The 27,606-nt window shown below is 38.2% G+C and overlaps 1 protein-coding gene across 1 annotated transcript in view; it reads left to right on the top strand.

Moving 5' to 3' along the window:
• Positions 1–27,606, top strand: part of ADAMTS9 (ADAM metallopeptidase with thrombospondin type 1 motif 9) — a 163,401-nt gene that overhangs the window by 80,308 nt on the left and 55,487 nt on the right. Inside the window, exons 20-28 of the mRNA XM_070934351.1 lie at positions 1,992–2,202; positions 3,996–4,160; positions 5,156–5,320; positions 8,108–8,227; positions 10,279–10,374; positions 10,511–10,678; positions 11,350–11,631; positions 13,938–14,099; positions 16,368–16,544. Of these exons, the coding sequence (XP_070790452.1) occupies positions 1,992–2,202; positions 3,996–4,160; positions 5,156–5,320; positions 8,108–8,227; positions 10,279–10,374; positions 10,511–10,678; positions 11,350–11,631; positions 13,938–14,099; positions 16,368–16,544 (1,546 nt within the window). The remainder of the gene's footprint in view (positions 1–1,991; positions 2,203–3,995; positions 4,161–5,155; positions 5,321–8,107; positions 8,228–10,278; positions 10,375–10,510; positions 10,679–11,349; positions 11,632–13,937; positions 14,100–16,367; positions 16,545–27,606) is intronic.

Here is a 27,606-nt window from a genome sequence, read left to right as displayed (position 1 = left end):
TAACAGTACAACAGTAGTTGACCATATGGGTGCTTTAGCAGTAGATGTTGCTTCTAGTAATAAGTGGTGGTGGCTGGATTGTTGTCATATTTTTCCCCCTAGGTTTTAACAACAAAGTAAGAGCAGCTATAATGAGCCTCTCTCAAGCCAATCAGCTTTTAATTCATCTGGTTCTCATCAAGAGTTTGCTCGGCTGCAAAGCTGTCAGGCTGGGTTGCATTTCCAGCTTCATCTAGCTATACTGCCCTTCTCAAATATTGCACATTGTCACTTCTTGCATTCTTTCTGGTACTCCAGGGAGCATCAAATGAAAGGCAGAGGAGCACACAGTTGCTAAACAACCAGAGAAAGAAACTTAGGATGGATTGGCCCTAATTGATCAGGCTGCTAAAAGTGACAGCAAGAAATTTGTACTTTCAGACTTGCAAGATTCTGTTAATGCGGCCTTACAATAAAGTAGAATTACCGTATTTTTCGGAGTATAAAACGCACCTTAGTTTTTGGGGAGGAAAATAAGAAAAAAGCTGATTGGCAGGTGGTTCGGCCTCCCGGAATACCCCCAATCAGCTGTTCCCAGACGTGAATTTTAGCAACAGGTTCCTTGGTTGTGAGCTCTGTGCCTTGCTTTTTTTTCTGTCACTGAAACTTCTGAAACTCTGTTTCAGAAAAAACTTTTTTTTCTGCCTCTGAAAGCCTCCAAAACAGCTTCAGAAAAAAGCCTCTGAAGCTCTGTTTGGGGGCTTCTTTTCTGAAGCTTCATTTCTGATGCTTTTTTCAGCCTCTGAAACCTCAGTTTGAGAAGCTGGGTGGGGCTACATTCGGCGTATAAGACGCACCCAGATTTTCACCCTCTTTTTTGGGGGAAAAAGGTGCGTCTTATACTCTGAAAAATACGGTAAGTCATCTAGTCATGTTTCCTGTCTGAGTTACCGGGGATGGGGGGGGGGGGGGGGGGGGCTGAAGGGGGCCAGTCAATAAGCATGGGCATTTTAACATTTATGCAAATTATACCGTCTACACAGTGGTGGGTTCCTACCGGTCTAACAACCGGTTTGGTGATTGCGCGCTTTGCTTCACTTTCCATCAAAGTGCCTTGCATTTCCTCTGTCTCTTGTAACCTACATTACATTATACATTTATTGTGTTAGTGGCATGTTAGCTCAAAAGTTCTGATAGTTGTATGGGAGACAATTAAGATGGCTCCTCCCTAACAGTTCTCAGAGTACATGTTTAATGATGCAAGTTGTCTGGTTTAGTTTGGCAAGTTTGCTGTCTAAAGGTCAGGGGGGTCAAACTTGTGTTGTCACGGCATCATCATGTGACGTATTGCAACTTTTTCCCCCTTCACTAAACTGGGCATGGGCATGGCCAGCACCATGACGCATCCAGCCCAGGGGCTGCGAGTTTGACACCAGAATTTGACACCCCTCCTATAGGTGAAGAACAATAAAGGAAATTGCTTAGAAAAGCCTGAATGTGTCTTTCTTGATTTTTGGAGCCTGGCTGATGATTTGAGGCTTTCATATAACATTTTTAGTAAATCAGAGAAGGTGCAAACTAGATTACTAAACTCAGTCACACCTGTGCCATTTGCAGCATTTCTTGAAAACACTAAGGGTAGTTCTAGGCACATTTTGGCTAGCATGCCACTAACACAAATATAGCCTATTTTACCTCATACTCATCTATGCAAACTGGGATCCCTCATCTGTTCACTATCTTACAACCCCCCTCCCCCATATTGTTGCCTATACCTTAATCATTTGGAAGTACATGCAGTGTGCTTAAATTCAGATTCATACAAATATATCTGAATTCAATATAAAGTGGCTTCGGATAAAATGAAAAAAATGAAGCATGCTTACAATTATGCTACATATTTCCCCTGCTTCTGTTTTTGCTTTTTGTCCCAGGCACATTTTTGACCATCTAAAGAGCTTTCTCTTGCAATGATTGCCTTTGCTAATACATGCTCTCGATTGTATATATAGGTGGCATATTGTGAGAAAGAGTGAATGCTCTGTGCAGTGTGGAATGGGCTATAAAACTCTGGAAATTTCCTGTGCCAAGTACAGCAAGCTTGAAGGCAAAATTGAAAAGTATGATGACCGATACTGTAGTGGCATATCCAAACCGAACTCTAGGGAAAAGTGTTCAGGAGACTGCAACACTGGAGGATGGCGCTACTCGGCCTGGACTGAAGTAAGTTGGTCCTTTATGGGAAAAAAGCAGCAGGGGTGGGAGAGAAGAATGATATGAAAGAAAGTCAAAATGATTAGAACTGTGTATAACTGTGTATAACTGTGTATAACTCTTTCATGATATGAAAGAAAGTCAAAATGATTAAAACTGTGGTATAAACATCTTACATTTTACATTAAGTAATCTACAGTATATGCTGAATAACCAATCTCTCAATTCATTAACCATTATAAATCGATCCCATTTTTTTAAAAAATGGGAAAAGTATTAGATGGGGAGATGTTGCTTTAATATGCAAAAAAATAAAAAAGGGAAATTTTAAAAATGGAACAAAAGCATTTATATTACTGTGTTTCTCCAAAAAGACGACCCACCTTGAAAAGAAGCCCTATCACGTTTTTGAGTACATGCAATCAAATTAAGCCCCACCTACAAAATTAAGACCCTGCCCAGCTCGGGCTGCAGGGGGTGGGGTGAGGCACACAGGTTAAAAATAAGGTAGGGGATGGGAGGGATGGAGCTGCCCTACTTACCAGGCCTCGCTCACCCTGACACTCGCATGCATCTCCCTGGCCTCCACTTCGCCTTCAGATGCCTACCAGCATCTGTTATCTGCAGCCGATAACAGAGCTCCGGATCGATCCGGAGCTCTGTTATTGGCTGCAGATGCCTTCTGGCAGGCATTTGAACACAAAACAGAGGCCAGGGCAATGTGTGCGAGTGGCGGCAAGCGGCCACAGAAGAAGTGGGCCAGCAGCGGGCCCTGCTGGGTAGGGCTGTTGGTGCCGCCGCCACGAGGTGAGTCAATAATTAGAACCCTCCAAAAAGAAGCCATTTTTTCGAAGGTCAAAAGTAAATAAGACCCAGCCTTCTTTTTGGAGAAACACAGTACATAAAAGAAATAGGATTCAATGTAATATTTAAACCAGAAGTCATTTAAGCCACTGAATTATGTTCCCTAACAACTGGAATATTTATTCTTTCACCTGTGTGATTGCTCATACTTTACTTTGTATTTTACATTATTTGTTTGTATACTGTATCTGATCTTTATAGCCACCCAACTTGCACAAGCGAATCTCAATGATTTTCATAATTAAAACACAAAAACCTACCACACATAAACCAACAGCATCTAAAGATAAACAATAACCCCAATAACACAATCAATGCTGTCTCATTATTTTAAGGATGCCTGAATCCTGACTGAAAGTGGGCCACATAATCTGCTTTTTCCAGGGACCCCTGGAGCTGTAAGCCAATCACTTTTTCAACAACCACCCCTAAAAAGATTTGATCCTATCTTCTCATTTCAGATGGCAATTCTAACCCTAAAGGCCAGTTAGCTGACGAGGAGCTTAGAAATGAAAGGCATCACCCAAACAGCTGCCATGATGGGACAACAGTTCTTTGCATGGGCTATCAGCCTGTGAAGACCATAGTGACTCAAGGATTTCCCTATTATTATTATTTTTAAGTAGCTGTTTTTACTACTACTGGGATGTGCTCAGTGTATGTACTAGCAATTATTAGCCAGAGTAGATACAGCACAATTTCTCCAGTTTATAGACTGTCGAGAGAGTCAGGGTAGCAATAATTAGCATGTGCTTTATAGCTGGGATTTTCTAAGGAGAAATTCCTGGTTGTTTTTGTAAAGAACTCTTCGATAAACACACACTTAAAACTCAATCATATGCCGACCACTCCTCCATATGGAATCTGGAGGAGTGGGCATTTTCAGGTGACCTTTTAGTAGTAGTCCCTAACTTTGACTTCGCTTTTATTCCCTGAAGTGCTCTAAGAGCTGTGGTGGTGGCACAAAGAGGCGTCGAGCAGTCTGCATGAATACATTCAATGATGTTTTGGAGGATAGTAAATGCAGCCAGCAGGAAAAAGTGACAGCACAGCGGTGCAACGAACTCTCGTGCCCACACTGGAAAACAGGAGATTGGTCAGAAGTAAGAATGTTATATTGCATTAATACTGTAATTTTAATCACAGAGTGATACGGTGGCCTAGAGGTGGAGCTCTTGCCTCACAATCATGAGGCTGTGAGTTCGAGCCTAAGTAGAGGCAGATATTTGTCTCTCTGGGTACAACAAGAATATATCTGCTGCGACCTCTGCATTGGCGAAAGGAAGGGCATCCGGCCAGTAAACACTCAGCTCCATTCACTTGCCCAGACTCTACCCCGATGCAAGGGATTATGGGGTCATTTAAAAAAAATGTAATTTTAATCACAGCGAAATTGCACTAAAATGGTTAGTCAGATCAGATGACCTTCTTCACATGTCCATTCCTTAATGCACAGTTAGGATTTACTTTATTCACGTCTTCCTCTGTCATTAGCATGATGAATTAGACTAGCTACTGTAGGCCTCCTTTCAGTTTGAAAAGTGGATCTCAGCATTCATTTAGCATCAGATAATAAAACAGATAAAAATGACACAGAGGTGGGTTTCAGCAGGTTCTGACCAGTTCTGGAGAACCGGTAGCGGAAATTTTGAGTATTTTGGATAACCAGTAAATACCACTTCTGACTGGCCCCGCCCCCATCTCTTCTCTGCCTCCCAAGTCCCAGCTGATCGGGAGGAAATGCAGATTTTACAGTATCCTTTCCCTGCCATGTCCACCAAGCCAGACCCACCAAGCCATGCCACGCCCACCAAGCCACACCCACAGAACCAGTAGTAAAAAAATTTGAAGCCCACCACTGGTATGACAATGATTTAACTTTTGCTTTATGGATCCTATGGGGCTGTGTAGAACTTACGTGACCTGTAAGTTGCTAAAATTTACTTCGAACAATGTTTCATTAGAAGAGCTAGTTTCAGCCTTGATGTGGCCAAGCTTGTTCCCTTCCTTAAACTCTTGTATCGCTTTATTAACCTTTTGAGAAGAGAAGGCATTGAATGAGTGAGGCCAGCTTAAAGTTGATATGTTCTTCTTTCAGTGTTTGGTAACCTGTGGAAAAGGGCACAAGCATCGGCAAATCTGGTGCCAGTTTGGAGAAGATCGGATCAATGACAGACTTTGCGATCTTGAGGCCAAACCAGATTCCATGCAAGATTGCCAGCAGCAAGAATGTGCAGCTTGGCAAGTAGGATTGTGGGGCCAGGTACCTGAAGCCATTTGTTCCTTCTTGTTAGTTTCTTTCCAAAATATGTCAATCATTCTGCAATAACAAAAAAATGTTTAGTTCTACAACTAAAGGATACCAAGCAAGACACAAGGCAAAGTATTGAATTAATGATAACAACAACAATTATGATGATGGTGGTAATAATGATTAGGCAATCAGTTGGGATATTAATAGCTAAAACAATAGGAAATGGAAAAAAAAACATGTGCAAATTGCCTGAATATCTTTTTATTTATAAGCCACCTTTCCTGCAAGTGTTGTCTGTGACTCCTACCCTTTCTAGTTTTATTTTGATAATTTTCAGGTAAGAAAGGTAAGGCAACTTAAAAATCTTCTCGGCTTTAATGCAGCATTCTAATAATCAGATCATAATTGTACCCAATATGTAACTGTCTTGCCAAGAGAAAGCCAAGTTCATGCTATTGCTGAAGTAGTGAGTCATCTCTTTAAACAATCATAGCTAACTTGGTCCTCACAGGAGTTAGAGCATGTTCTTGGTACAGTTCTTAACTGTAATCTACTTCCATGCCCTGATTTAAAAAAAAAAAAAAGTAAAAAGAAATGTATACTGAGTCAGATTACAGATTCCTGAGCCCAATTCTAAAGTCCAGACTGTTTATAACTATATTTTTTAGTTGCAGCAGTATAAAAATTACTGTATTTTTCAGAGTATAAGACGCACCTACCTTTTTTGAGGAGGAAAAGAAGAAAAAAAATCTGCCTCTGCCTCTCAGCAATTTGCCTCCTTGCAGCAAACAGCCTGCTTTAGTTTCATTTTCATTTTCAGCACATCCTGATTAGCACAAGAAAAAAAAAATCTGCCTCCCAGTAATTTTCCTCCTTGCAGCAAGCAGTGGAGGCGCGGCAATAGGCAATGGCAATCCCTGCAGCCTGAAACAGCTGTGGGTCGGGAGGCTGATCCAAGGACAATCAACTGCTTGTGCTAATCAGGCTGTGCTGAAGCTGAAACGGGCTGTTTGCTGCTTGCTGCAATGAGGTAAATTGCTGGGAGGCAGATTTTTTTTTCTTGTGCTAATCAGGTTGTGCTGAAATGGGCTGCTTGCTGCAAGGAGGTAAATTGTTGGGAGCCAGAGGCCAAAGAGTGAGGGCCAGCGGGTGGGCACGGCTACATTTGGTGTATAAGACGCACCCAAATTTTCACCCCCTTTTGTGGGGGAGGGGAAGTGTGTCTTATACTCCGAAAAATACGGGTAAATGAATTAAAATGGTCAGAGACTAGTACCGGAGAAAGCCTCTTGGGTTTTTTTTTTTTCGGACAGTTCTCATTCAGTTTTAAATAAGACATTTTATTTTGAAAGAAATTTCTAAAGCAGAAAATTTCTTTGACATTCTTGTCAGCGGAATATGGTGTTTTCATGTCTTCATTAGTTGGTTTACAAGTTCCAAGGGTATACAATGAAAGATGGGATATTTATTATGGCATTTCCAGAAGTTACAGTCTCCTTTACTTTCTACAATTCGGTTGAATCCCTTGAGAGAGTAAAGTAAGGGAATTCATTTTACCATGTTTTTTTTTTTTTAGTAACTTTGGTATGTCCTTGCTAAATCGAAGTCTTACCCTTGAGAAATGATTGGAAAATTTCTTCTTCCCTGGAGAAAGTCGGAGAATTCTCCACCTCATTTCTCTACCTTCACATTTGGTGAAGAAATGTAACAAGCTATCTGTGTCAAGCTCCACATCAGATAGAAGTCCTTTTAAACCCGACACTTAACTAGGCTGTAATCTGGAAAATGGATTGAACCTGCAAAGAATATCTTGTGTGGTCTTCAAGGCAGATAACCCAATGAAAATAAGTATGGGAGCGGGAGGATATTCTAATCCATAAATCACTGCACACATTTATTTGAAGAAAATAAATGAGGAATTTGGGATTCTAGTGAAAGGAATATATTTTAACTATTCAATGTAATTGGAAGCAGAAGGAATTGAAACTGTAGAAAGAACTTTTGTTTATTGTAAGGTTCTCTCCATTTGGGGAGGTGGGATGGCATCTTTGGGTCAGTTTTGACCCCTGCAATTTTCTAGCCTTCTTCCTAGGGCTGACAAAAAGAGAGAGAGGGAGACAGAGAGACTGATCCAAAGTCATCTAGCTGGCTTTGAGTCTCAGGCAGGACTAGAATTCGCGTCTTCTAGTTTCTAACTTGGTGCCTTAATCACTACACCAAACTGGCTCTTCCCTGCATTGGGCAAGACAAATTGTACATTTGAGGAATTTAATTTCTGAAATCATCCGTGTATATTGTGATAAAGGTCTTATTTGATGTTCTGTTCTGTTCTGTTCTGTTCTGTTCTATTCTATTCTATTCTATTCTATTCTATTCTATTCTATTCTATTCTATTCTATTCTATTCTATTCTATTCTATTCTATTTACAATATTGCTTCCAGATAGAGATTTCCTAGCACTATTAATCCAAAAGCATTGTGCAGCTGTTCGCTGTTTCACAATTTATTTATTTTTTTTAATGTTAAACAAGGAAGAAATAGAAAAATACAGAAGGCTTCTATCTAGACTCCCCCTTCCCTTTAAAGTTTTGTGAATCAGGCAAGGCTTTAGTACAATTAGAAGGTTATAGGAAAGCCTTACTCACCTAGGAGAGTTGGGCTTTCTGTACTCTTACCAAGGCTATACTTGCTTGGACATCAATGTGTTAAGCTAATGTGAATCAGTAAGTGTTTATTTGCAGAATTGATATATTCAGACCTTTTTAAAAAATATGTGGATATTTTTCCCCCCTCTAGTGCACAGTAACCTGTGGGCAAGGCTATCAGATGAGGGCAGTGAAATGTGTTGTTGGTGCCTACATCTCTGTAGTAGATGATAATGAATGCAATGCTGCAACCAAGCCAACAGATACACAGGTAGGTGTGGTGTGGTGATAGAGTAGACATGCAGTAATTTCAGGGTTTTTTTTTAACATTTCAAAAGGGTTGTGGAGCCCAAGGTACAAAGATTGAAATACCATTGAAAATTTGTATTTAATTAATTAATTAATTTAGAAACGACCCATCTCGCACTGAATGGAGGGGCATGCAACCATCTTGGATGAAATGGTATTTTCTTGCAAAGTGGTAGAAACCCATGAGGCGCAATGAGCACTTATGGAAGAATTCAGCCAAGTGCAATTTTTCTAACCATTTTATAACATTTAAAGATTTCTGCTTGTAGAGTGACTCTTAAAATGTAAGAAGGCATTAACAATGTAATGGACCAGTCCATATTAAATAGGACAATCCAAGAAAACTGAGGATGCTTGCAGTTTTAAATCGTATTTTTAGCTCCCTCTTCTATTTCATTTTCTCGTGATTTTCTTTTATTTGAAGTAGGTACAGTATCTTATCCAATTGATAAATTTGTGCCTGTTCAAAAGGGCCATTTAGAGTTTTCTTTTTCATGCTCTCCTTGTTTGCCATTAACTAATTTAATTCCTAATTCCGTCTCATCATTTGAATAATTATTTTTTTAAAAAATATTTTATTAGTTTTAAAAGTAAAAAAATGGACATTGCTCAACGTCTCTGGTTTCTAACATTTGCGTCTAAATCAAGTTAATAAGTAATCTATTCCTTGATCTATATACAAATTTACATATCTCCTATTTCATTATATATAAAGTATGAAGTATTTTACTTGCTAAACAACTATCTATGTATTTAATAAACCTATATTACATAATTTAATAAACCTATATTACATTCACAAATTCAATTGAATTTGTGAATGTAATATAGGTTTATTAAATACATGGATAGTTGTTGAGGAAGTAAAATACTGCATACTTGATATATAATGAAATAGAAGATATGTAAATTTGTATAAATTTGTTTACATTGATATATACATTTCCAGACATTCATTATCCCTTGTTTTTGGCATTCTTCCTCTTATCTAATCAATTATAAAATTTTGTTTGAATAATTATTGAAATACATTCCAGTCTCTGTGATGTGACATGGGCTAGAAGCCACTTGTAGTACATATAGGAGCATGTTTTTCTGATATATTTTGATACTAAGGAAAAAAATTGATAGTACCACCATATTCTTATCTAAATTGTTTGTACTGTATATGTTTATAAATGCTGTTTTTTGTGTAATGGGAATACATTTTGACACCAAATCCCATCATGGTTTAGATTTCCAGAGAGATGTTACCTGATACAATAAAACTAGTAATAATTTATATATCGTCAAGCGCAGGAAAGCAAGAAATCCAGGCAGTTCAAATGAATATAAAGATTTATTGCAAGTTTAAGCTCTCTGCAAGAATCTGAACTACTAATGATCAAAGCAAATTGTAGTTGTAGATTCAATTTATATGTATGTATATATAATATAAGGGGACACAGTGGCGCAGTGGCTAAGAAACTGAGCTTGTTAATTGAAAGGTCGGCAGTTCAGCAGTTCGAATCCCTAGTGCCACGTAACAGGGTGACCTCCCATTACTTGTCTCAGTTTCTGCCAACCTAGCAGTTCGAAAGCACATAAAAAATGCAAGTAGAAAAATAGGAACCACCTTTGGTGGGAAGGTAACAGCGTTCCGTGCGCCTTCGGTGTTTAGTCATGCTGGCCACATGACCACGGAGACGTCTTTGGACAGCGCTGGCTCTTTGACTTTGAAACGGAGATGAGCACCGCCCCCTAGAGTCGGGAACGACTAGCACATATATGCAAGGGGAACCTTTATCTTTATATATAATATATATTTATATTTTATGATTTGCCAGATATATTGAATATATCCACTTTTAATAGAAGATGAGTCAGTTATATTTGTGTCTGGACAAGAGGGGATTTAATAATTTTAATATTTTATCATTTCAGTAGTGTAATCCCTAAGATGTAACAAAATATTTGTGATATCAGTTATCTGATACTGTATTTATTTTTTTAATGCTCTTATTTATGAAATAGGACTGTGAAACAGTGCCATGTCGTCTCCATCCTAGCAGTCCAGAAATCAAGCAAAGCAGTCACAGAACCCAGTGGAGATTTGGATCCTGGACTTCTGTATGTTAAAACTAACCAATTTATTTTATTTTATTTTTTTATTTCCCTTGATAATTAATCATATCTATGTAAAGATTATGATACACTTGTCAAAAGAATCTGCTTCTTCAGAGACATTCTTGTCGATCTTCTCTAGTGTTCTGCTACCTGTGGGAAAGGCACCAGGATGAGGTACGTCAGCTGTCGTGATGATCATGGCTCTGTGGCTGACGAAGCTGCCTGTTTCCATCTTCCAAAACCATCAGCAACAGACGCGTGTCTTGTAATATCTTGTGGCCGGTGGAAAGCCATGGAATGGAGCCCAGTAAGCAACTTCCTTGTTTAAATATGCCAAATATCTGCCCATTTGAACGTGCATAATTCACCATTAAGAGGAGAAGATTTGGTTTTCTCTTAGGTGGAAGACAAAATGCACATCATTGTTGGGCATCATGGCAACTCTTCTTTCATAATGTAACCAGTACCCTTGTTGTAACATAGTCAAGATGGTTTTATCAATGATCAGATTAATACATAGTGAAGCAGGAGCTAGTCCATACCTGGCATCCATCTGTGGTTAAAAGGACCAGGTATTCAGTGAAGGCAAATACCTATACCCAAAGAGCTAGATGCAAGTATTCTGAGTTGATATAAGGCAGATTTGTAAGCTGCTAATGCAATAAAACAATGAAATCTGTTGAATCCACTTTAGTGAAACTTCTGGTACTTAAAATAGGTTTATATCAGAGGTGGGCAACTATGGCCCTTTTATGACTTGTGGACTTCAATTACCATAATTCCTGAGCTAACATGGCTGGCTTAGGAATTCTGGGAGTTGAAGTCCACAAGTCATAAAAGGGCCATAGTTGCCCACCCCTTGTTTATATGCATGAGGATTTGTTTGTTTGGGTTGTTGTTCTTGTTGTTTTGTATTTCTCAAAATCTATCTTAGGGCTATGGCCAGCTATTCTCTCTCTTCTCTCCTTATTAATGTAGTGCTCTGTAACTTGTGGGCAAGGTAAGGTGACCAGGCAAATACTCTGCGTAGACTACAATGACCAGAGTATCGATAGAAATGAGTGTGATGCTGAAGATATCCTTGCGACAGAGCAGGATTGCTCTATGCCATCGTGTCAGCAGATCAACCCGGGTAACAGACCCACTAATCCTTTTCCTTACCCTGACTATCATCAAAAAAACAATCGAGGCGGGCACCCAAACCGAAATCAAGGTCATGGACATGGAGGCAACCAGTGGCGAACTGGGCCATGGGGAGCAGTAAGTAGTTGCTGGGTTGTTGTTGTTGTTGTTGTTGTTATTATTATTATTTATTAAATTTTTATACCGCCCTTCTCCCGAAGGACTCAGGGCGGTGAACAGCCAAGATTAAAATACATACAATATGAAAATTAAAATAATTTAAAACATAATTAAATCAATTTGGCTTCCCCAATTTAAAACCCCTTACCCATAAAATTAACCAGTTAAAAATTTTAAGCCAGCCCGGCTTGCTGAAATTGAAAAGTCTTCAGGGCCCAGCGGAAAGTACGGAGGTCCGGGATCAGTCGTATCCCTGGGGATAGCTCGTTCCAGAGGGCGGGTGCCCCCACAGAGAAGGCTCTCCCCCTGGGGGCCGCCAGTCGACATTGTTTGACCGACAGCACCTGAGGAGACCCTCTCTGTGGGAGCGTATTGGCTGGTGGGAGGTTATCGGTGGCAGAAGGTGGTCTCGCAAATATCCTGTTGTTTTGCCCTCTTGTAAATTGGGTTGTGCAGTAGATATAACCTGCTATATAACACTCCTCATTCCCCACACCAATAAAATAAATGTTCAGCTATCCCAGACTGGTTTATCTATGCTCCAAAAATTCAAGATTTTAAGGAGTTTGCATTCCTTCTCCCCTCCCCTCCCCCCAACTAAAGGTTCCCAAGAACATGGAAAGATGGAGAAGACAGAGTGATTGGTATCATATGGTTTCTGAATCAGTGAAACAAAGAATAATAGAAATGATACCAATAAAAATCCTTGCTCAGAGAATTTACAAGTGGCTTTGCAACACTATCCTTACATTGTACCATAGATTGGCAGGTGGCAGCAATCTTTTGCTACTGGCACCATGAGCTCGCTGTACTTTACACTGGCTAGCATCATTTTGTACCAGGTGCAAATTCCAGCACTTTTCAGGGGTAGCCCCACATAGAACCTATTGCTGTAGTCAAGGTTTAGATAGCTGGCATCAAACCTGGCCAGCTAGGGAAGGTTTGCAACTAGCTATAGTTGTGCAACTAATCTCCCATCCCAGACAGGTTTCACTTCAATCCCTGACTCCAGTTCTCATTTTACCAATAAACCTTCTGCCTTGTATATTGTAAGGGGGAGATTAGGACAAGATAGAAATACATGAAATGAATTAATTATTAGGTAGAATCCAGTTTTGTTTTGGCATTAGTAGAAGCTTTTTCTACTAACAGAAGGGATTCCCATTGCAATTGCTCCCATACTTTAAAATCTGTTCCAGAAGATTAGCCAGCCTTAAAAGTAGACTTGGGGGGGGGGAGGGGAGAGATAGATACAGGATAGATAGAGAGATAAATAGATATATTATAGATAGATAGATAGATAGATAGATAGATAGATAGATAGATAGATTGATTGATTGATTGATTATAGATAGATAGATGGATGGATTATGGATAGATAGATAAATAGATAGATAGATAGACAGACAGACAGACAGACAGACAGACAGACAGACAGACAGAGCCAAAGTGGCGCAGTGGTTAGAATGCAGTACTGCATTCTGTTGGCTGCCAGCAGTTCAGCAGTTCAAATCTCACCAGGCTCAAGGTTGATTCAGCCTTCCATCCTTCCAAGGTTGGTAAAATGAGGATCCAGATTGTTGGGGGCAATATGCTGACTCTGTAAACCGCTTAGAGAGGGCTTTAAAAGCACTGTGAAGCGAAATATAAGTGTAAGTGCTATTGCTAGATGAGTTGTAGCAAGGAGGGAAGGAGAAAAATCACATAATTCTACAAGAGTCTGTAAGCATTTTATTGCTTTTCACTATTGTATCTATTATTTGTGTTGCATGTCTTAGTATTTTTCAAACTTGACAACTTTAAGAGGTGTGGACTTCAACTCCCAGAATTCCTTAACCACGTTTCTTATAGTTGCCAAGTTTGAAAAGCAACTGACATAGGTTCATAGGTCTATGAGTTAATTTGAAGGCGAAGCCTCCTTTCTGAATGAAGCCTGGAGGAGATTGCAAATAGAGGGAGTTTAGTTCAGAAAACTGACAGGCTGTCCAGTTTGAAACAAAAGACCTACAAGGGGACATTCCACAAAATCTGAGGGGGATAGTTATTTCCCTATCAGAAGAGACAGGTTTTACCTGCTTGTTGTAGATGAATATTTTGACATTTTTATTATTGTTGCTGCTAACATTTATATTATCACTGCTACTAGTAGCAAAAAGATACAAAAGCTTTTATACATTTAAGAGATCTGGATTTATAGCAAGGATGAAACAGGAGCAGCAACCTACAGTAAACATCCTGAGCCTGTGACAATTAAATTTTTATAGTGCTCAAGTACCTGTGCTGGTGGATTTCAACGGCGAGTAGTCGTATGCCAGGATGAAAATGGATATGCTGCTGATAATTGTGATGCAAGGATGAAACCAGATGAGCTAAGATCCTGCGAATCGGGACCCTGCCCTCAGTGGGCCTATGGAAGCTGGAGTGAGGTAAGCCATTTTCTGTTAGCTTTAAAAACAAGTGAACTCTTTTACTTTGTATGTCATTACCATTACATGGTAATGATGTACCATTATTAGCCAGGGTGGCGCAGTGGTTACAGTGCAGTACTGCAGGCTACTTCTGCTGATTGCTGGCTGCCTGCAATTTGGCAGCTCGATTCTCCCCAGGCTCAAGGATGACTCAGCCTTCCATCCTTCTGAGGTGGGTAGAATGAGGACCCAGATTGTTGAGGGCAATTGGCTGACTCTGTAAACCGCTTAGAGAGGACTGTAAAGCACTGTGAAGTGGTATATAAGTCTGAGTGCTATTGCTATTGCTATTACTATAATATTTTAGTAATAGAGTACTATAATTACTATGATTGCATTTGAAAGTGAATTTCATTCATTGTTTCAAAAGGGTTTCTCCAAAAGTGTTAAGGCTTGGTCCAGCGATAATGATCTTGATCTGAAAGATCTTGATTGTTAAAGTGGAGGGAAGGTATGTGAATGTATGTATTTATTTGGTTCAGTATGTCAATGACCACTAAAGTCTGCTGAGGTGAATTTTTTTTTTAAATCAAAACTTTGCAAAAGTATATCAATGAAAGCCTATAAAAGCAAGTGAAACACATAACATTAAAACATGATATTAACTAATGAAAGTTGATTCTGGAATAGATGTTTTTATTCTCCCCTTTACTATATAATTTTTCTGTTTATAAAGCTGGGTATGACAGGAAGCTATTTTAACAGACCATTGTAGTAGTTGCTGAATCCAAGCGATCTTTAAGGAAGTAGTTTGGAGCATGCAGGACTTCCTTCTCCTTACTCTGTCAACCATGTTTGTGAGGCCGAGGTCAGAACTAATCTTAAAAGATAGAAGGAACCAGATTTTTGAATGCTTCATTCATTCATTTATTCATTCATTCATTCATTCATTCATTCATCCATCCATCCATCCATCCATCCATCCATCCATTCATTCAATTTGGATGCCAGCTGATTCCATCTAACTCTGTGCAGCTCATAAGAGTAGAGTGATATAAAAATGACAAAATACAAGAAATTAACCAGACCAAGTACAAGCATAACCACAAAATAATTCCAAGATGGCAATCCAAACAATGAAGTGAATACAAAACATCACAAACAGAAGTGTCCCATTCAGATCTGGATAAATAATCAGGTTTTCACAGCCTTCTTTCTATTTTCTTTGAGCTTGGAAAACTAATAGCATAACTAACAAGTTAATCTCATTCTCTCTTTCCCTTCCCTCTCTCCATATTGTTTTGGCACAATCAGTATTATTTTCAGTGTACAGATAGTCCTCAACTTAAGGCCACAATTGAGTTTGGAACGTCCATTACTGCAGTCAACAAGTGAATCACACCCAATTTTACAACCTTTTGTGCTACAGTTGTTAAGCAAATCATGTGGTTGTTAAGCAAATCTGGCTTCCCCTGTTGATTTTGTTTGTCAAAAGTCAATGGGGAAGTCACGTAGTCATGTGATACTAGGATGCTATAACCATCATAAATATGTGCCAGTTGCCAAGCATCCAAATTTTTTTCAAGTAATCACGGGGACACTGCAGTGGTTTTAAGTGTAAGGACCGGTCATAAATCATTTTTTTCAGTGCCGTCATAACTTTGAACTGTCCTTAAATGAATGCACATAAATCAAGGACTACCTCTGTATATCTCAGGAACTGCCACAAAGAAGAGGGAGTCAAGCTATTCTCCAAAGCACTTGAGGGTAGGACAAGAAGCATTGGGTGGAAACTAATCAAGCAACTTAGAACTAAGGAGAAATTTCCTGACAGTTAGAACAATTAATCAGTGGAACAACTTGCCTCCAAATGTTGTAAATGCCCCAAAACTGGAAGTTTTTAAGAAGAGACTGGATAACCATTTGTCTGAAGTGGTGTAGGGTTTCCTGCCTAAGCAGGGGGTTGGACTAGAAGACCTCTAAGGTCCCTTCCAACTCTGTTATTCTATATTCTATTCTATATCAATTCATAAGTTTGGAAAAATCCAGGGGAAAAGAAACCCTTAGTGCGCGGAGCATCAATAATCTCATGTCCCCACATTCCATCACTGCTGCTAACTCACTCTGTTTTTGTGTTGAAAGTTTTTTTTTTTTTTCCCCCTGGAATCATATGCCTGTTGAACAGCAGAAAAATTAATGTCCAAACTGGCTTTGAGTCAGACCAAGAAAGCATAAAGTAGTAATAATACTGGTACTATCCATCATTGTAATGTCTTTTCTTTCCAGTGTACAAAGTCATGTGGTGGAGGAACCAGAACGAGACTCGTTGTATGCCAGCATTCCAACGGAGAGAGATTTACTGATCTGAGCTGTGAAATCCTTGACAAACCACCAGACCGCGAGCAGTGCAATATGCAGGACTGTCCCCGAGAAGCTGCCTGGAATGCTGGTCCTTGGAGCTCGGTACGACCATAACATAATTATTTTATTATGTTACACATTATTCTTAGGAATGGAACAAAGTCCTTAAAAGTCATGGTCCTGATATTTGGTGGTGTGTGGTTGTTTGCTTGTTGTTGTTGTTGTTTTTTTAAACAAATCTTCACTTAAAAGTCTTTTTGAAAAGAACAAGAAATGATGAGTAGTATAGACACGTGGGGAAAGCTTTATCTCCCAAATCTCTTCATTTTTTAAAAAAAAAAGCACTTTCTGCTTGATAGTGAAGTTTGTACACTTTAGTAGCCCGTTTTCGAGTTCTGTACCCCTTGCGTCTTCTCATGAACAATATTTTGTAAGCACATTCCATTACACAACCTTTTTTTTCATTTTTGTTTTCATCGGTCTGATTAAGCTCTTTAGCAACAGTCTGAACCCTCTGCAAAAGTGCCTTGGAATTCTCATCTTACAATGCTGCCATTTTTTTTTTCATACTTCTAGGTGTAGCACAAACTTAACTGTGTGGGAACTAATTTTTTTTTTTTTTAAATAAGAAGGAATAGAAATAAGGGCCTTTTCATGCAGCCACCACCTTTGTCTCGCATATACTCTGCAGCGACTTCACAGCATTGGGAAATTATCCCCACAACTGAGCTCTAACTCCATCTTGCCAGACGGTGCTCCCTTCCAGTTGGCCAATGGAAGGAAGGATGCACAAAATATATCTAGCTGTCACCTCACCCCACTTCCTCCTTTCCTTGGTGCACTTTCTTTTTGTTCTCGAAAGGAGAAAAATAATTAAAAAATCAGCCCACTGCTTAATGAGAGAACAAATAAAGATTCCTTCTGTGCAGCTTTGGAAAATAAAGTAAAACATAGTAGTGGCCAAAATCATGGAAACCTTTTAGGAAAAGTGTAAATACCTAAACTAGCTAATAACACCACTTTTTTGGGGGGGAGTAGTACCATAAAATTATATAACAATGAAAAGATAATTTAATCACGAATGTAATGCAATAACTTTTATGAAGGATTTGCTATTAGAATAGCAGTTACAGTATAAAGAAGAAAAGTGAAACACGTAGAAAAAACGAGATATACAAAAATTATCACCATGTCAGTTAATACTTCGTTGGATAACCTTTAGCATGAATTACGGCCTTACAATGCCTTCCCATGGAGTGAACCAAGTCTTTTTTATTATTATTAAAGAGTTTTACAAAAAGAAAAAAAAAATTACAAGTATTTCCCCATCCCCCCCCTCCCTTCCTAACCCCCCCCAAACTTCCCAGAACAAAATACAGAGTATAACAATTAACAATCATATGCTAAACTAAGTTAATTAACTAAGGATTCCTATCCCCCCTTCACACTTTAACTCCCCTTTTACTTAACTAGACATAAATACTCTTAATTTTTCTATTCATTCATAAGCTATTTGATACTTTTTAGTCCGATATTTGTTTTGAATATAATCAATCCATCTTCTCCATTCCGATATATATCTTTCTTGTGAATGATCTTTCAAATATGCTGAAATTTTCGCCATTTCTGCCAGATTCGCTACTTTTAATGTCCATTCTTCAATAGTAGGCAAATCTTCCTTCTTCCAATATTGCGCCACCAAAACTCTAGCTGCAGTTATTAAATTTAAAATCAATTTAGTCTCTATAACCATACAATCTGTAATTATACCCAGCAAAAACAATTGTGGAGTAAACTTTATCTTCTTTTTAAGAATATTTTGGATAATCCACCATATATTAATCCAAAATGCTTTAACTTTTTTACAAGTCCACCATATATGATAATAAGTGGCATCATCACAATCATATCTCCAACACTTAGATTGCAAATTCAGATACATACAAGCCAACTTTTTAGGATCTAAATGCCATCTATAGAACATTTTACAAAAATTTTCTCTTAAATTTTGTGCTTGCGTAAATTTTACATTTCTAACCCATATTTTTCCCCAAGTTTCCATCATTATTGGTTCCTGAGAGTGAACCAAGTCTTTTAGTTCTGCAGCTGTTATAATGTGAAACCAAGATTGAATGATTGCTTCTATTAACTAGGTTTTATTGCTGGGTCGCTTCTGACTAACAAGTTTCTTTAGTCAGTTCCATAGATTTTCAATTAAGGTCTGGGTTAAGGTCTGGGCTATTCCCAGGCCATTCCAGCAGTGGAATATGATTATCTTGAAACTCCCCCAAAAAGTGGTCTTATTAGCCATCAAACCTAGCAAGGAGCCTTGGTAGTACAGTGGTCTAAAGCACCCTGTTATTAAGACCAGCTGCCTGCAATTACTGCAGGTTCGAATCTCGCCAGGCTCAAGGTTGACTCAGCCTTCCATCCTTTCTAAGGTAGGTAAATTGAGGACCCAGTTGTGGGGGCAATAAGCTGACTTTGTATAAATATACAAAAAGGATGAAGGCTATTGCTTAGCACATTGTAAGCCGCCCTGAGTCTCCGGAGAAGGGCGGCATATAAATCAAATTAAAAAAAAAAAACCTCAAAAATACACTTTTCCCAAAAGATTTCCACAATTTTGGCCACGACTGTAGCAAGGCAAGATGGCATCTTGCTCTCTGGCAGGACAAGGAGAATCTCAGTGGATGGAATCGGGTGAGAAGTCCCACCAACAGGAAATTGCTCTCTCTATAATTCCAGAAGAAATTGCAAAATGCAATATTCTCAAATTGGTTCAAATCTCTCACACTTCCTAGAAGATCCTTAATGTTGTGGAGCTACTAGGAGAAAGTACCACTGTCCGATCTGTATAGTCTTCTCTCTATACCCATATGAAAGAATAGCACACAAACAGTGTGATTGTGGGATTACATGAGGGAGAAATCATTACTTTGTGAAATATAGTTCAGAGCATATCGTATAATTCTTTGTCTGAATCTAAATGTAGAGATTGAAGTGACTTCCTTTTAACCTCATTTTATCAGTAGATTTCTTGATTGATTTTAATTGTTCCAAGTCCTTATTTTTAATGTTCCAAGTACTATAGATAGATCTCAACTCATCAAGACCTTGATAAGTAATGGAGAAACAGGCAACATATTTTTTTCCCCACACGTCAGTGCTACTATGCTGGCATGTGATGATGAATAAACTCAATTGATAGAAATTTAGTATAGAAATTTAGGCACGTCTGCAAGCATTTTGCATGTCTTAACTCTCAAAACTCAATATCTATCAGCCCAAACAGGTAGGTTTAGGAGCACCTCTTCTTAAGTAGTCCTTCCTGAAAAAAGTTTCTGTTGTCTTATGTCTCTGAGCCAACATAAAGCATTTCTCTATAGCAGAGGTCCCCAACCTCCAGGCTGCGGCCCACTAGGGGGCCGCAGCTCGTTCAGAACTGGGCCCTGCAAACATCAGGCAAGCACACACACAGTTCCACTTGTGCAAGTGACCGTCATGTGTGCCTGCTTGTGCAAATGGAGTTATATGCACATGCCTGCCACTCACATGGAACCTCTCCCCCCCCCCCTCCTGTTGGGGCACCAAGCTGGAAAGAACAGAAACAGAACTTGATGTTAAATCCAACTTGTTTAGAAATTAGCAAATGTAAGGAAGAGCATTAGAAGATGCAACAGGCCTAGGCAATAACTCCCCTGTTGGAATGTGGGCCTTGGCAGAAATCAATCTATGTGTCATACATGCCACATAGTACATTTTAAAAACCCATTCACTATTCATATTCAAATATCAAATAATATATGCAGCCTTAATTCTGAGCAAGCTTCATAACGATTCAGGATCTGACTGATTATTCCCAAACACAGAAGCTTATGATGACACCATTCCAGGTAGATCTTTTTTGCCATATTTAAAAACGGGTCTATGACAATTCACCACGGCCAACTTACCACAGGACAACTCACTGCAGGACAAGATTTACACTAATGTCAAAGAAATAGTGGAATAGAATCATGGAAGAAAGGATGCAAAATGGGACAGAATGAAATATGAATGGCAAAAGTAAAAATATTTTTTAATTTATTTTAAATAATTAAATAGAATTGTTAAATTGTTCTGCACTGAGTTGTCCCATGGCAAGTTGGCCAATGCAAGTTGTCCTGCAGTGAGTTGGTCATGACAAGTTGGCTGTGGCAAGTTGTCCCATTCCGTTTAAAAAGAACTGAGATTTTGGCCGGGTTTTAATTGTTGTTTTGAGACTGGGTTGGCTTTTGTTTGTAACATGCTGTGAAGTGCTTCAGAAGTATGTGCATATGTATTTCTAGAAGATGTCCTTGAGAATGCTTTGTGGCTGGTCATGTTCTGCAGATAGGAACCATCAAGAGAAAAGATCTCATTCATTTGTGGATACGGTATTCAGGGGAAATTTTTTTTTTCCCCTTACATGGGACATTTGGTTGATTACCGCAGGCTTCTCTCAATCACTTTCTTCAGGTGAAAAATGTGAGGCATGCTTGTTTATACCAGTTTGTATTTTGGGAACAATCCCTAGAAGTACTGCAGTTTGCATTTTTACCTATATTTAATTCCATGCTAGTAATAGATTCATGTCTTATAAAGGAACTGGGCTTCCTTCAGTGTTCCTGAGTTCCCCCAAATTAACCTTAAATGAGCTCAGCTGACTTTTTCACCAAACCAGAATCTCTCTCTGATTCTTTCTTGACTTGCCAGATCCATTAAGGCATAGGCAGGCAAAGATCTTGACCTCAATACAACCTATCTTCACAATACAACCTATCTCACAAGTTCCGGCAAAGAGGCAAGGCAGCCTTTGGTTGTTCACAAACAACTCCCTGATGCCAGCAATACTACTGGTAGATAAGTCTTTGTGGGATAGCATAAACACTGGTACATAAATAAATAAGCATTTTATTTTCTGTCCTGTGCAAATTTACCACTTGAAGAGAGGCCCGGAGCTTATCTAATAAACTCATCCTTCCTTCTTCTAATGATAGTGCAGGAGGCATAAAACCCTTGTTGAATTTCTGGACCTTTTAAATTAATAGATATTCACCTCAGATGAATAACTTTAGAACATGAGACATGAGCCAAATGATAGATTACCGATGCCCCTGTCAAAATTGAATACAAAGCAAACTCAAAATAAATTTTATGCCATTATTTTGTGCATTGGGCCTAATTTGACTCTAAAGCACTTTATATAGAGAAGAGAATCCTTTTCTATCCATTTATAAGCTTCCTAACCTTGCCTGGTTTTTATATTTCATTTGCAAAAATAGTCATGTGTTCATTTATTCACTGCTGTTTCTGAGGAATGTTTTGTAGTAGTTTTAATCTGCATACCTCAATGAATGGTTTTAATAGCCATACAGAATAGGGCTGTGCAATGCTTTGAATTCAATTCCAAAAGGTGTTTGGACTATGCAACGTACACATATCTCTCTTGTCTGCAAGTCTTTAAAGCAGCCACATCATTTTCCAGGAACCAAGAAGGCAGTTGCACAATCCTGGAAAAAGATACAGTAGCTTTGGTGAGTGGCAGACAGGTGCTACATTCATCAATTGTTTTTTGGGAATTGAAGGTGAAACATTGAACAGCCAAAATACATATGCATAAATCATATTTTTGTGGTGCTTTATCATTGCAAGGGACAGAGCTGTAAAATATTTTACCTCCAAGATGCTAGTGAAGCCTTCTCAATTCCAAGGGGTAAATTTACATGTTAACTTTATTTCCAAACTGTGTACTGAGAACTGCTGTTGATAGTGAATTACATTTACTTCAAGCTAAATTTTCCAAAGCCAAAGGGCATGAAATAAAAAGCTACTCAGTGAAATGTAGCCCTGCTTCCCTCCTGTAATTATTCTAGAATTCTTTGGCAAATTAAATGTAGTTCCTCATCCTAAAAATGTGATTTTTTTTCCCTCTTAATATTTAAACAGAGATGTCCTTCAGACATTTCTTAATTAGGTAACACTTTGAGGTGTCTGTAGTTCCCAATATCTTGTTTTTTTTTTTTAAATTAAAACAGAAATAAACCAAAGCATTATGATACCTGTGTATTTTTTAATGCAGGAGTGAAAATTAGAAATTTGAACTCAGTAGAGAATATAACTTAGTTGGGTGATTTTCTGTGTGTTGTTCTATAGCTTTAAAAATAAAATGCCCTGCTGTCATTTTATTAAACATGCAATCGCAATAGTTTAGAAAACCGAAACCTAAAGAAGTGGGCCTAACGTACTTAAATATTCTGAATATTGAGATTCTGAAACAGAAGGTGATAAGGAAATATATTAATTGCATGATTCCATTCTCCTACTTGCCTCTATCTAAGGTTTGATGCTGAAAAGGCAAATGATAGCAGAACTGAAATAACCCTATTTTAGTTCAGTTCTTGCTGCTTAACATATCTTTCAATTATTATTAATCCTGAGCTAAGATATTGTATCTTTGCACATTTCTGTTATATGAACTGCTTTTGGTTCTTCAGGGAAGAGTCTTATGAAAGGCCTTCATTAAAATTGCAGCAATCCTCGTATGTGAATATTCCACACACATATACACACACACACACCGAAAATATCTGCAGGACTGAGCCATATCTCTGTATGCTAACCCAAATGTATCACTATTTTAAAAAATATAAAATCCACAAAAGTTTAAGCATGTTAGATTTCTCCAGAATGAAAACACTAATGGTGCTGACCAAAACAAACCTTCTCCAAGAAAATAAGCTTGTTGTTTCATATGCTTGTCTACCTCGTTTTGATATCATACAGCAATGGAGTATTTTAGTTTTGAATTACAATTTCTTTTAGCTCTGACATTTATTAATACATTTCTGCTGTAGATCTTTATACTTCATCTGTAACAGATGGAGGGTTGCTTCCTATGATGATGATGTTATGATACTATTATTATTGTTGTTGTTGTTATTATTAGGGGAGATTTTTGAACCAAGAGTATACTATTGGCTGAAGCTTTTCGGTAGAATGGATTTCTTTATGTATTTATGTTAATGATATGTATTTATTTTTCAACTATTGCTATTTAATTTTATATAAACATTGCATTTCCTTTACAGTGTTTGAATTCTGGTCTAAGGACAAAAAGATTAAAATATATTGTTAATGTGTTTTGTTTTGTCTTGGCTCTTCTATCATACATTCACAATATACTCACATTGTAAGAGACAGATTTCTGAACAGAAGATTTCCTAGCTCTGATTCAGATCGCTTGCAACAGAATAGCTAATTTGTTAATAGAAACCAAAATGTCCATAGAAACCAAGAACAAATGTTTAGAAACAAAAATGTATATGCAAAGGCATTTTGCAATTCACACGCATGTACGCACATGCCATATAAACTTTTCTATGAATTAACCAGATGGCTTTACAAAATCTTTCAGTTTGACTTCTATTTTCAGTATGTCAGCAGTTGGCCACCTGGAATATTCTAGATAATCAAACTGCAATTTCCACAGTCTCTTCCATTTGCCATGCTGGGAGGGACTAATGGATATTGTGAGTCCCAAACATCTGTAGAGGGTCAGTTTGCCTGTCTAATATCTAGATGTTAACAACACTTGGCATAGAAAGCTGTTAAATTCCAGAATCCATTTTGATCCCCATATGAAATGTTTCTCATCTGTTTTTGTGATACAGGTAACAAGATAGGCCTTTTGTTGTAAGCTGAGTTGCAATAAGCTGAACTATACTCTTTGGGAAACAGAATAACTGTATTTTAGTGTTTGGAGATTTGCCATTCCATGGTTGAAACACATTTTTTCCCCATTGCCTGTCTGTGAGATGAGCAGCATATACGCTTAATAAATAAATACATAAATAAAACTAAATCCAATGAGTAGAAATTTCAGAAATATACATTTTGGAAAAGAAACACTAGGCAAACCTTTAAAAATGAGGTCGTTCAATGGTGATATAGTGTCAAGAAATGTTGAGCTGTTTTTTGGAAATGTTTAACCGGAGGTTAGATGGCCATCTCTGTAATTGGTACCATACATTACATCTTCTCTACTGCACATCGGGTTGAGCTAGAGGATGGCAAAGATACCTATTTCATTTTTTCCGTTACTTGCTGGTCATTTGATTTGATATTGTCTATGTGCTTTTTTCCCTACATTCTAAATGGCAAGGTTATTGTGAAGGAAAAGCAATTTCTCGCTAAGCCCCCTCCTGATCTGTGCCTCTTTAAGTGGATCACGAAGCTAAATCAAAACATCTGAACTTTGTTCATTTCGGGTACTGAATATAATTGTAGATATTTGGTAATATCTTGTATGATATCAGTGCAAAGAGACAGAGATTGATTGCTGTATAAATAATTTGAAGTATCTGAAGTACACCTTTGTTGGAAGTTTATGGAAAACTTCTTAATCTTTGTGACATATTTGAGGGTTACTGATAGACTAATATATCACGAATTTAATAGGCAGTTTGTTCAGCTGAATGCTACTTCAGAAAGTTGTCTTGAGCTAAGCTGCAACTAAACGGCAACTAAAGGCATATATTGCACATCATTCATAGAACTCTAAGAGATACTAGCTGAAGCTGATGGGTATATTGAGTCTCTTTAAAAAGATGAAATTCAGCTAGTTTGGAACATATTTATCAGGCAGTAAATTATTTCCAACACAGAGGGATTTACTAGGACTGTGTCTTATCATTTGGCTGCCTGGAGTGAAACATAAGGCATGCCTTATTACTAGTATATACTAGGATCAGATTTTAAAGCTGCAGTCCTAAGCATATTTTCTCCCAAGAATCAACTAAATTATAGGATGTAGGGGAATTACGGCATACTCAGTGAGCTTGCCTTGCTGAAGTCCAGTAAAATTCATCAATCAATGAGGAAATATATGGAACAAGCAAATGGAATACAATAATAATCTACCTGTAACATGAGAAGTGGCTGTGATACTCTTCAATTCTATATCATTCTCATGCTCAAGTAATAAAATCTGATCCCACATCAGCAATAATCAACTCATATCAAATTTAATATCTTATTTTAATGCAACTAATGCAACTTTGGGAAATTGTGCCTGGATTTTGTCTTGGTTTCATTGTGTGCAACTTCTTCAAAGACTAGTGAGCTTCATATTTACATCCGTGAGTTTAACCAAACTCATATATCAGTCCTTCTAGTACTTGCAGTTACTGTCCTAGCAGCCAAAACCATTTAAAACCAAAATACACTTACTGTTTTTGTTTTTTCACTAGGAACATAAGTCATTTTATGCCCTGCCAGAACATGGTTTATGGAGCTCAGTAATGCCAACGCACTGTCTTCATTGACTTGGCAGCAGCATTGCAGGTTCCTATACATGATTCTCCTATTAGGAAATACCAGAGATTGAATCTCAAACTTTCTGCCAGCAAAATACGTACTTTATTAGTTGTTTCCATGGGTACTTTGAGATACAGTGGCTGTTCCTGAAAAGTGTTGCATCTGTTTTATATAAGCACGAGGTTCCAAACAGGTTTGTTTTTCTGCATAGCTTGTACACATTTGTTTGTTTGTTTGTTTGTTTGTTTCTACAGCATATGTAATTCTGATAAAAGAAAATATTTGTAGCTCAAAATGAAGAGTCCTTGGTATTCTCCGAGCTTGGCTGTAACATGTAATTCTTTAATATAGAATGGTTTTTTCTTTCTTTTTTTGAAAGATTTTGATAACACTTTTTTTAAATATGCAACACAAGGTAGAAAACTTTTTTTTTTTAATTTATATGCCATGCTGATGGTATGAACATGCTTAATACTCCTTCCGCCTCCTCTCTTCCCTACAACAAGGATGTCAAACACAAGGCCTGGGGGCTGGATTCGGCCCATGCGGTGCTTAGATCTGGACCGCAGGGCCGCCCTGGAAACAACGAAGGACCGCCCGTGGTGCCTTTGCCAGTGAAAATGGAGCTCACATGGGCTGCAGGTGGCCCCGAGCTCTGTTTTTGCTGGCAGAGGGTCGCAGCCGAAAACTTCTCAGGAGCCCATTTTTGCTGGCAGAGCGTTCGGGCCACCACAGGCGCCCCCAACATGAGTGACATTGAGCTGGCCATGCCCACTCTGGCCATGCCCACTCCAGCCCCCTGAGGTCAAACACAACCCTGTTATTAGACTCTGTTATTTCATCAAGCTGGCCTCGCCTAAATCTTCTCCCTTTTAAGTGCAAATTTTAAATTTTAATGTATTTTAAAATATGGGTATTTTAAATTATGGGTATTAATTCAGCCAAATTTATTTAATTCATTTTATTCGATTTTAAATTTTGTATATGTATGTGTTTTATTTTATGGCTGTTCACCGCCCTGAGTCCTTCGGGAGTAGGGCGGTATAGAAATTCAAAATAAAAAAAATAAAAATAAAAAACCCTGATGTGGCCCTCAATTAAAACAAATTTGACACCCCTGCCCTACAACAACAACCCTGCGAAGAGAGAGATTGATTGGCCCAAAGTCCATCCATCCAGTGCTTTCGTGCCTAAGTGAGACTAGACGTCTGCTGGTTTCTAGATCAGCACTTTAATCACTACATCAAAATATCTTTTCATTTCTTTTTTTTCCCTGTGGTAACTCATAATATCTGTGTGTGATTGCCATTTCTGAACATTTCTGATAGTCTTAGGTTTATGGCACTTGGGAATTCCTGCAATGGAAGGTTGGAGTAAATTTGTACGTCTTTTTAGAAAGTAGTACATAGAATAGAATAGAATAGAATAGAATAGAATAGAATAGAATAGAATAGAATAGAATAGAATAGAATAGAATAGAATAGAATAGAATAGAATAGAGGAGTTGGAAGGGATCTTGAAGGTTTTCTAGTCCAACCCCCTGCCCAGACAGGAAACCCTACACCACTTCAGACAAATGGTTACCCAACATCTTCTTAAAAATTTCCAGTGTTGGAGCATTCACAACTTCTGCAGGCAAGTTGTTCCACTTATTAATTGTTCTAACTGTTAGGAAATCTCTCCTTAGTTCTAAGTTGCTTCTCTCCTTGATTAGTTTCCACCCATTGCTTCTTGTTCTACCCTCAGTTGCTTTGGAGAATAGTTTGACTCCCTCTTCTTTGTGGCAACCCCTGAGATATTGAAACACTTTTATCATGTCTCCCCT

Source organism: Pituophis catenifer, unplaced genomic scaffold, assembly GCF_029215685.1.
Source record: "Pituophis catenifer annectens isolate HBS135680 unplaced genomic scaffold, rPitCat1.0.hap2 SCAF_2, whole genome shotgun sequence".
Taxonomy (NCBI): domain Eukaryota; kingdom Metazoa; phylum Chordata; class Lepidosauria; order Squamata; family Colubridae; genus Pituophis; species Pituophis catenifer.
The sequence above is the reverse complement of the archived record's forward strand: the minus strand, read 5'-3'. Positions and strand labels throughout refer to the sequence as shown.